This window comes from Chenopodium album, chromosome 15 (genome assembly GCF_948465745.1).
Source record: "Chenopodium album chromosome 15, dcCheAlbu1.1, whole genome shotgun sequence".
Classification (NCBI taxonomy): Eukaryota; Viridiplantae; Streptophyta; class Magnoliopsida; order Caryophyllales; family Amaranthaceae; genus Chenopodium; species Chenopodium album.
This window is the reverse complement of record NC_137848.1, coordinates 51,608,107-51,618,810: the sequence shown is the minus strand read 5'-3', so window position 1 is coordinate 51,618,810 and position 10,704 is coordinate 51,608,107. Positions and strand designations below refer to the sequence as shown.

Below are 10,704 nucleotides of genomic sequence, written 5' to 3'. Positions count from 1 at the left end.
AAAACTTTACTTTATGAGTTATATTAGAACATACACGGTCTACGGATACATCCGTTTAGGTGTTCACATGTAGTTTTACATGCAACGAGGATTGTTTTGGTCCTTCAATTGGTATAACGTATAACCGGACGTATCTTTTAGTCTTTTACGGTTATACTAAAAGATACACCTGGTTGTACGTTATACCAATTGAGTCTCATCTTCAATGACAGTCTTGAGTTCTTGACTCAGTGTTGAAATTTTTAATCAGAGTATTACGCCATAACCAAAACCTTCAACCTAAAAACAGTGAAATCACACAGAAAATAGGCATGCGCCAAACATGGTGAGTCCAAGAAGAAACCAAAGTTCAGACAATTCTTTTCAATTCCAATCAAATTCTCTCTCCTCAATCCTGAATTTGTTGAAAAAGCCTCAAGCTTTTCCTGTTTTACTCTTAATCTTCCTTTTTCTCACTTGGGTTTCTCTCAAATTTCACAACCCTTCTCATTTCTCTCCTGTTCTTCAAAATCATCAAAGATGGAGTAAAGAAGAAGACTTAAAAGCTAATTTGGTTAGGTTTCTTCCTTCTAAATTGGCTAAAGATAAAAGGGGTTGGTTGCTTAATCCTGTTTCTGCTGCAAATGATGCTGGTATTAATGGTATATACATACATAAATCTCTATCAATTTCTTTTTAGTATTAGAGTCGCAAAGGATAATGATGTAGATAGGATTTGATCCCGGTGTATTGGAAATGGGTTACTGATAGATTAGTAGGAAAATTAATTAATTTGGGGTTTCTACATTTTTTTTATAATTTAATTTTGGCTAACTCATCATGCAGTAATAGATAATGGAATTGAAACAATGTTCGTTGTTGGTGTTTTTTGGTGTGTATTCAGGTGGGGCACTGTCCTGTGCTACAGTTCATGTTGGTGAAATCCGGCCTGGTGGTATTCGGGGGAATCACAGACACTATACTAGCAATGAGACATTTATCATTTGGGGTGCTCATATAAAATTTAGGGTATGCTTTTATTTCTTCTTGGAATGAATTTCTATAGTTATATTGCTTATTTATGTGATGGTAGAAAAATGAGTACCTTGGTGGTTTGATGGATTCTATGATTTGCATTTGTACCATTGTTCTGTTGCTTTCTATTATATCTATGTTTGCTCTAACCACTGAAATACTTTAGCTTCTTTGGAGCTGCTCCAGCTAATTCTGTCTTTAAACAATAGTTTGCAAATGGGATTGGGAGCAAATGTATCTTTTAGCTTCTTTGGGTGCAAATGTTCATGGAACAATAGTTTGAACTATATACCGTAAAAAGTCAAAACTACCAAACATGTTAAGTTGATTGTATCTCTTGATTCCTCTTCTCAAGGGATGGGGTTTCATATGCTGTTTTGTAGTATTGTGGTTTTATCAATTTAATATGGACTATGAACCTACAATTTAGTAGTAAGGAGGTAGTGGAGTCTTATTGACTTGCTCCTTCTTAACGTACAAAGGCTACAATTGATTTTTGATAGTAGGTAGGAAATGGGGACTTTTCGACTTGTTCTATCTCAATCTTGACCTGCTGAAACCCTATGGAAGATATTCACTGTACAGTGCAGTTATAACTTGGAATCACATGTATTTGTGATATTATCTCCTTATTTTAGATAGGTTTGACATCATTGACTAATACATTTTTGGTGTCTACATTGATATTTTAAAAATATTTTTTATAAGATTAACTTTGACCTTCAAAAGGAGATGTTAACTTTTTTAGTGAAGAGGAGTACTCAATAATACTGCATTGTTAAGAATACCATGATTCTTTGATTTTATCCACTCACATGAATAAAGACAGATTTAGCCAATCATCAATTACTATGTCACAAAATTATTCTTTACCTCATAATCATTACTTGAGATTAAGTGTTTAAAATCTTTCTGAATACATTCTTGATAGCAATTTGAACCTTTGGTGACTCACATATTGATTCATGGATCCCAATTTGGAATTTGCTCATAAGGTGAGTGATACCTGCAATCACTCTTTGTATATTTGTTGGCAAGTTTTGATCTTTCCATGTGTTTAGATATATTTTCTAAGAGATGTTTAAAGAAATTTCTCTCGGTCAATATACTTCAACTCTTCAAGTTGTTAAATGTTGGTTTCTTCCCTGTTATTAGGTCCCTTTATCTGGCTTTGTATTTATTAACTCAGAGAGGGATTATTTGTGAGCATGATGTGATGTGATTTTTCTATAAGCAGGATCAATGTCATATTTTGTGTTACTTTGGAGTTTATAATACACCTTGTTCTGGTATTATAACTTGACATTGATGCATGTGCAGCTGGAGAACAGTCAAGTAGCTGATAAGGGTTATGCTGAAGTGGTAATTGGTGCAGATGAGGTTGCTGTTGCAGCTAGCCCAAGAGGGATAGCCCATGCGCTGGTGAATGTAGATCCGATAAGGACAGCATTCCTTTTGGGATGTCAAGATGAAATTGTTAACTATAACAGCTCGAACACTGCTTATAATATCTGGAATGATCTTTAACTTTGCCACTTTATTTTGTAAATTCTGTCCTGATTTTTTTGAATCTTTTATAGCATGTCATTAGCACTAAGGGCATCTCGCATTTTGTGATCTTTGTCAGGATGTTTCACTCATTGGTTTTTGCTATCTTTTTGGTGGTTTGCTTTATATGGGTGAATTTGTAACAGTGATTTACTTTTATTGCTTTATTGCAAAAGATTACTGGTTTCGGATCTCCAAATCTTGCTTTCTTTTTTGTATAATTGTTCTGTTTTGTGGAATATATTACTAGAGTCTACTGTATTAGATCTTCGATTGTGGGGTGGGGGAAGGGGAGCAAATAGAACCTTTTAGCAAATTTATTACTATAAACTACTGTATTTGAAGTTTTCAATTGAGAAGCATTTGAGCTTTTATATGATACGGAGTAATATAAAATGAATTTGCATCTCCCTTTTGCTGCTCTCTAACTGATCTAATTATTTATTACATATACCACTAAAGCTCATTTGTATACAAAAATCTCCCTTATGTAGTGAATAATATTTCCTTTGTTCTCGCTACTTAAGATCTTATTTAACAAAAGCTTATTTGCTTTCATTTGGTAAGGCGCTTATGCTGAGGCATGGGGATGTTAGGTAATGTGCATAAGACGCCTTACCAAATGAAAGATGCTCATTCATGTAAAAAGCAAATAAGCTTTTGGTAATGTCCATTGTTCCAGTACCGAAGTGCAGCTGTGTGGGGTCCCATGACGGATCTAACTTGGATGTGAAAGATGCTCTTTCATTGAGTTGGATTCCGACCCAACAACATTTACCGTTGCACTTAGCTCCTTGTGATATCCATGGAGGCCAACATCAAGAAAGCTATGGTATTATTGTTCAAGAGGCTGAGCCTGGGACACGACATTCTGTTCTCTTCAGTGGATGTTGGACTTCTTTCATCTCAGAAGAATGACTTGAGTCAATGACACAATCCTACTCTATGATGTTGACTGATTCTGGTACGTATATATGTTGTATCCGGAGTATCTGTTTTCTTTTCATAGTAATTGAAATTATATCAATGACTCAATTAGAGAGTAAAACTGTAAGAGTACAATAAAAAAAAGCCTTTTTTTATTTTTTTTTTGTTTGCACTGCATGTAATGTATTAATAATGAGGCAGAAGTGCCAATATATGGAAGTGCTCTGTTTGAACAAGAGAGTATGTTGTCTTTTCCTGAGTATTTTTCTCTTAGGTGACTTCCACCCTGCCATGTTTATTGCTTCATGCTTGATATTCACATTTTCAACAAGGAAACTAAGAGATCATCTCACATGAGAATTGAATGTCTGACAGTTATAAGCTGATTGGTAGCCTGTTTGTCCTCTTTACTAACTATGAGCCCATATCTTTGTTCCTGCTTTTCATCATATGCTACCTTCCGTTTGGTGTGTGCATCGTTCATCTGTACAATCTTCTTTCTGTTACCCTTTTTACCAGAGGGGGACGGGGAAGACGATGGTTAGGGGGGAGGGTGTGCACATTGGTCTTCTGCATTTTTATTAATGTAAGTCTTAAAGAGATTTTGTTTCTTATTTATTTTTACTATGTATGTCACCATTTATCTGATTTTTTGCAGCAATTTGCTGTCAATTTGTTAAATTATTAATATTTGATGTGTGTGAAGTAGTTATATTGAGTTGATATTTCAGAAACTTCATTGAGAATGTTAATATGCCCTTAGAAACAAGATAATAATTTCTGATTTGGGTGACCATAATAAATGATTCCATTCAAGTGTCAAAACAAATTGCATTGCCCCATCAAAGATGTCACTTGAATGTGGAATTTGCTGATTTTAAAGATTTGGGTTTGACCAACAAGTTGTCTGATTCTTCACTCCTGTCATGTCCGCAGGTGCCAACATCAGAGCTGCCTTAATCCAATGCTCCAGTGGGCAAAATATGAGGATATCCTGTTTTTCCACTTTAGTGGTCATTGTACACAAATTCCTTCAGAAGATGGTGACAAATTGTTGGAAAAATTGCACGATGATTTCAACCTTATCTTTGGTATGTTGTATGTTTAGTTAACTTATGCATACTTTCTTCACATTTATATTTGATTGATAGCCCCCTGAAAAGAAAATTCTCCTTCTGTTCCCCCTACTGTGAAGAAAGAAGATTGTCATCGTGAGTTTTGTTCTGTTTTTGAGATATCCTTCGTAGATGATGAAACCTGTTGCTGTTGTGTGTGTGTGTGTTTTTTTAATGGGAAAATTGTTGTAGAGGTTCTGCATTGCACAAGAACAAATTGCTAACAATCTTGTATCTTGATGACTTAAATCATACCATTCAGATACGAGCCTACTGCTAAGCGGTTCTGTTGAGATTTGAGAACAGAGGAGATTTCAATGGGCATGGCCAAATAGGTTGTTGGAGTAGTTTTGGGGCACCTACAGATGCTGTCCATTTGATGCTTAGGAAGCATGAGAACAATCAGCAACCACCACTCTTCATATTGGTAAGGGAGAGGTTGAAGCTACAAATATTTGCTCAGCATCTGTGCTTGTACTGCAGTGATAAAAATTGTCCTATTACTTTCAGGGCCAAACTGCTTAAGGTCGCCTGCTGATGTTCGGTGAGTTCTGCTCATGGGTGTAGAAATTTTATTTTTGTTAAATAGATTGCCTAGTTTTAGCATAAGCTTTGACAATATGCGTTAACTGCTCTGAGAACTGCATCTTCAACAAACTTTTAGTCTCTATCTAGAATTCTTGATTGGGTTTCAGTAAAGATAATGTGAGAAAGTTCAAAGTTTGACTTACTAGATTATATATTCTGCTGTCAAAAACTATCTATGTTTATTTTAGGCTGTGTCTTCCCTAAGCTTTCTTTTTTTTCTTTGATGTGTTCTTTGAGTCTACTAGTTGGTGATATTGTTGTGGTGCAGCAGTTATGTTCTTCAATTGGTGGTGGTTTGATATCAGTCACTTAGCAGATGTAGTCATGCATATCACTGTAATGGTTATTGATTAACAACTTGATTTTTGTGTGGTGCTTCGTTTGCCTCTAATGCAATGGTAAGACAGGATGTTTTCCTTTGCCTTACGTACAAAGGTTGGATGAAGTTTCAGAAGGCAACGTATCCTGGGCAAACCTTTAGCAGCAATAGTTTCTAGTTACCACTTAATTTTTGCTGTAAATTAACTTGTATAGTTTATTGTTTTTCATACAATATTCACCGTCTTTTATAGAAAGGATCACAATTTTAAGTAGAGAAATTGTACAAATTCATGGGTTTTAAGTTTTGGTGTTGTCTAAAGTCTAAACATTGTGTAGCACATAATCTATATGCCAATGGTATATAATTATAAATTCAGAGACATTTTTTAAAAGATATACCTAAAAATTAAATATTTTTTTTTTTTTTTTGAACAAGGAATAAGAATAATATCATTAATGAATAACCATACAACATCTACCATAATACTCTATGATAAAGATTTGTAAATCACGTATTTAGAGAAAATAACATAACTTTTACATGATTGACATGGCTCATAATCCATTGTGAGCAGTAGAGTTGATTATAAACATTAAATTCATATGAATACAAATAACCTATCTAATTACTAATAAGACCCTAAAAATAAAAATATAAAGAATCAACCCATGAAATCAATTGATTTTTTTGGGTTTTTGATCAAAATCAAACTTCTTAATTTGGAGGGGTAAATTGGGTCTTTGTTAAGAAATCGCAGATGCTCTGAAATTGGGATTTGGCGATTGATATTGCAACTCTAAGCTTTGAATAAAGCTTTACGAGACTTGTATTGAAGTTGAAGATCAAACCTTTGCGCTCCATACTTGTACGAGACACGATGAATTTAGAGCAAGGGCGGAATCGTCTTTCCAAACAATAGGGGCATACGCGGAGATTCACACACCAAATGTTCTTGATATTTTAGGAGTTATATTAGGGATAAAACTAGGCCTGATCAACATGAGCCTAGTCTGTCGGCCTGAACCGATTTTGGATGGGCCATTAACTTAAATTTTGGGCCTAATGTCGGGTTGGGCTTGACCCGAAATCATTTATTTTGAGCAGGCCTAGGATAAGTATCTATAGTACTCCGTACTCCGTACTCCGTAATATATAAAGCGAGAGCATTTTGGATGTGAAATTTCACTATTCCTAAATAACCCTTGTTAATTTTCAAAATTTGCCTTAAACCGGCAACTCTACTTCATGTTCATTCTGTTCCAAAACCCTAACAAAACCCTACTCTCTCCTCCAAACCTCATCAATGGCGGACGTCGGCTCAGACAAGAAGAAGAAGAAGAAGAGCAAGAGCGTCATCGAAACCCCAAAAACGACAGACTCCCAACCCCAAAACGACACTGATTTCTTAATCAAACCCCAAAGTTTCACCCCATCAATCGACACTTCTCAGTGGCCAATTCTCCTGAAAAACTACGACAGATTGAATGTCAGAACTGGGCATTACACCCCTCTTTCATCTGGGTATTCACCATTGAAACGCCCTCTTGCCGAATACATCAGGTATGGTATTCTTAATCTCGATAAGCCTGCTAATCCTTCTTCTCATGAAGTTGTTGCTTGGATTAAGCGCATTTTAAGGGTAGAAAAAACTGGGCATTCTGGTACTTTAGATCCTAAGGTTACTGGGAATTTAATTGTTTGTATTGAAAGAGCAACCCGTTTAGTTAAATCCCAACAAGGTGCTGGAAAAGAGTATGTTTGTGTTGCTAGATTACATTCTGCTGTTCCTGATGTTGCTAAAGTTGCCAGAGCTTTGGAAACCTTAACGGGCGCTGTATTTCAGCGCCCTCCTTTGATTTCTGCTGTTAAAAGGCAGCTTAGGATTAGGACTATTTATGAAAGTAAGCTACTTGAGTACGATGCCGATAGGCATTTGGTTGTTTTCTGGATTAGTTGTGAGGCCGGTACGTATGTCAGGACACTCTGTGTTCATTTGGGTTTGTTGTTGGGTGTGGGAGGACATATGCAGGAGCTTAGGAGGGTGCGCTCCGGTATTTTGGGGGAGAAGGATAATATGGTTACGATGCATGATGTGATGGATGCGCAATGGATGTATGATAATTACAGGGATGAGAGTTATTTGAGGCGGGTTATTATGCCGTTGGAGGTTGTTTTGACTAGCTACAAGAGGCTTGTTGTCAAGGATTCGGCTGTCAATGCAATTTGTTATGGTGCCAAGTTGATGATTCCTGGGTTGCTTAGGTTTGAGAATGATGTTGAGGTTGGGGAGGAGGTTGTTTTGATGACTACTAAGGGAGAAGCTATTGCTTTGGGGATTGCAGAGATGACTACTGCTGTCATGGCTACTTGTGATCATGGAATTGTTGCAAAGATTAAGAGGGTGATTATGGATAGGGATACTTATCCCAGGAAATGGGGGCTTGGGCCGAGGGCCTCGATGAAAAAGAAGCTGATTGCAGAGGGCAAGCTGGACAAGCATGGTAAGCCAAATGAGCAGACTCCTGCTGAGTGGGCAAGGAATGTGGTGCTTCCTACTGGTGGAGATTCCATGATCGCTAGCATTGCTGCTGCAGCTGAACCAGCGAAGGCAGAAGATGTGGTGGTAGAAGGGAAGAAGGAGAAGAAGTCAAAGAGGAAATTGGAGGAGGTTGATGCTAGTCCTGCTGGTGATGTCAAGAAGATTAAAGTTCAGGAAGAGGAAGTTGTGGAAGTCAAAGAGAAGAAAAAGAAGAAGAAGGAGGCTGATGAACCTGTTACTCCTGATGTAGAGAAGTCCAAGTCCAAGAAGGAAAAGAAAAAGAAGGATAAAGAAGAAAAGGCAGAGTCAACTGATGAGGAGAAATCCGAGAAGAAGAAAAAAAAGAAGAAGAGCAAGGATGTGGAAAACGGTGATGCTGCTGCTGATACAGAGGATGGAAGTCGAAGTGAGAAAAAGAAGGAGAAGAAGGAAAAGAAGAAAAAGAAGGATACAGATGCTGATCGAGAATAAAATAATACAGTTTTGGATGGAAATAGACCTTAGAATTGTATGTTACTCTGTATTGTTTTCTTCTCTAGTTATCTTAAGCTTATTAATTTTGTAGTGTTTGAATGTATTCCATCGGAATTAGTTGCAGTTAAGATTTTGCTAGCTGAATGGTTTCTCTTGTGGCCTTGAGCTGGGCCTTTTTACTTATTGAGTTATGATAATCTTACCTTTTTCCATGCTCCCTTGTTTCATTTTCAGTAGCAATTTAATTTCATGATTGCTTGTATGTTGTAGCCTGTTGCTGTGATATTCATCATGACAATCGTGATCAAGAACATACAATCTATAAATTTAGGCATGTAATAACTGATTATGTTTCAGTCATCCCCTGTACCAGTCCAATCAATGCTTTTTCTGTGCCTTCCAGTTTCCCTGCATTAGAAATTAGAATCATAATGTTATTTTAGAATATGCAAGTATTCTACTTTGCTGTTATATTTTAAGCTTTATTACTTTGGTATGAGGGAATTGAGTAAACACTTTGAACATAAGGCCTCATCATTCTCTCTTAAAATTCATCTTCGAACAAAGCTAAAAGAGATGTGATGGATAGGGGAAATGTATAAGATACCACTATTTTATTGCTGTTAGATGACTTGGTTTGCAGTCTTAAGAAGGATGAGCAGAAACCTGAGTATTTAGATAAGGAGAAATCTGTGAAAAATGATGATAACACTAGTCTGCCGCAGGTAAGAACTCTCTTTCTTTTAGATACAAGTTGTAATTTTAATTTTGCATATGAGAATCACTGCAGTTGCAGACCTGATTTGTGCCTCTTTACTTTTTATCGTCATGATTAGTTCCTTATTTCATCATGATCCCTCGTAATTTTAGTGGGGGATATATTTATTTATATTTTTTTCTTGTTTACTCCATATGAATCTCATGTGCTTTTTGCTTTTCCTGATCTTTGTTTCCACGGAAGGTTGTATTTTACTTCATATATGGAGTTGTTTCTTGCTATGGCAAAGTTGCATTGAAAGAAGCCTCAGTTGCCCATGCTGATGTGCTTGGATATTGTATTTCAGTAGCTGCTGGGACTCTGGGGGCATGACATAATGTAATGCCTCTATTACTGATCCGCAGCCTATGGGCAAGGTTGGGATGTGCTTTCATCCTGATCAAGATAGAATCGTCACAGTTCGTGAATGTGCTCCATCTCAAGTAAGTCACTGCAGCCTTCTGATTATCCATGATGCTTTTATTGGCCATAATTCTAATACCCTCTTGGTCTCTTAGAGGAGGGAGTCTCATGTCTTTGAACAAACCATTATACCATCTTAAAAGCACATTTCTAGTCGTTTAATTTTGATCAATATAAAAGCTATTATCAAGGTTAATGATAAATATTTGTGGATGAACATAATAAATGATTCCAGTGTTTATGTAAAATGGTACTTTGAAAAAAAATAAAATCATATTCCTATATATCTAAAGCTTAGGCTATTAAAAGAAGATAGTCTTAAGGGGCAAAAGCTGCACTTAATCTTAAAATGTATAAAGAATTCAAGAAGATGACTTTTTTGCTTGGTTTACCTATACAAGTGTCAAAACAAATTGCATTGCCCCATCAATGATGTCACTTGAATGTCGATTGGGTTTGACCAACAGGTCATCTGATTCTACACTCCTGTCATGTCCGCTGGTGCCAACATCAGAGCTGCCTTAATCTGATGCTCCAGTGGGCAAAATATGAGGATATCCTGTTTTTCCACTTCAGTGGTCATTGTACACAAATTCCTTCAGAAGATGGTGACAAATTGTTGGAAAGAATTGCACTATGATTTCAACCTTATCTTTGGTATGTGTATATGTTTAATTAACTTATGCATACTCACTTTACATTTATATTTGATTGATAGCTCCTCTTCTGCTCCCCCTACTGTGAAGAAAGAAGATTGTCATCATGAGTTTTGTTCTGTTTCTGAAATATCCTTCGTAGATGATGAAACCTGTTGTTGTTTTTTGTTTTTTTGGGAAAATTGCTGTTGAGGTTCTGCATTGCACAAGAACAAGTTGCTGACAATCTTGTCTTTTGATGACTTAAATTGTACCATTCAGATACGAGCCTGCTGCTAAGCGGTTCCTCTGAGTGCAGAGGAGATTTCAATGGGTATGGCCAAATAGGTTGTTGGAGTAGT

At 36.5% G+C, this 10,704-nt stretch overlaps 1 protein-coding gene and 1 pseudogene across 1 annotated transcript; both read left to right on the top strand.

Moving 5' to 3' along the window:
• The first annotated feature begins 191 nt into the window (after positions 1 to 191).
• LOC145582532 (uncharacterized) lies at positions 192 to 2,821 on the top strand. The gene is made up of 3 exons (XM_081639511.1): positions 192 to 641; positions 884 to 1,008; positions 2,335 to 2,821. Exons 1-3 carry the CDS (start codon positions 323 to 325, stop codon positions 2,539 to 2,541), a joined length of 651 nt encoding a protein of 216 aa, XP_081495637.1. The 5' UTR covers positions 192 to 322; the 3' UTR covers positions 2,542 to 2,821.
• A 3,948-nt stretch (positions 2,822 to 6,769) lies between these two features.
• LOC145583346 (H/ACA ribonucleoprotein complex subunit 4 pseudogene) lies at positions 6,770 to 8,739 on the top strand (annotated as a pseudogene).
• Positions 8,740 to 10,704: the final 1,965 nt, after the last annotated feature.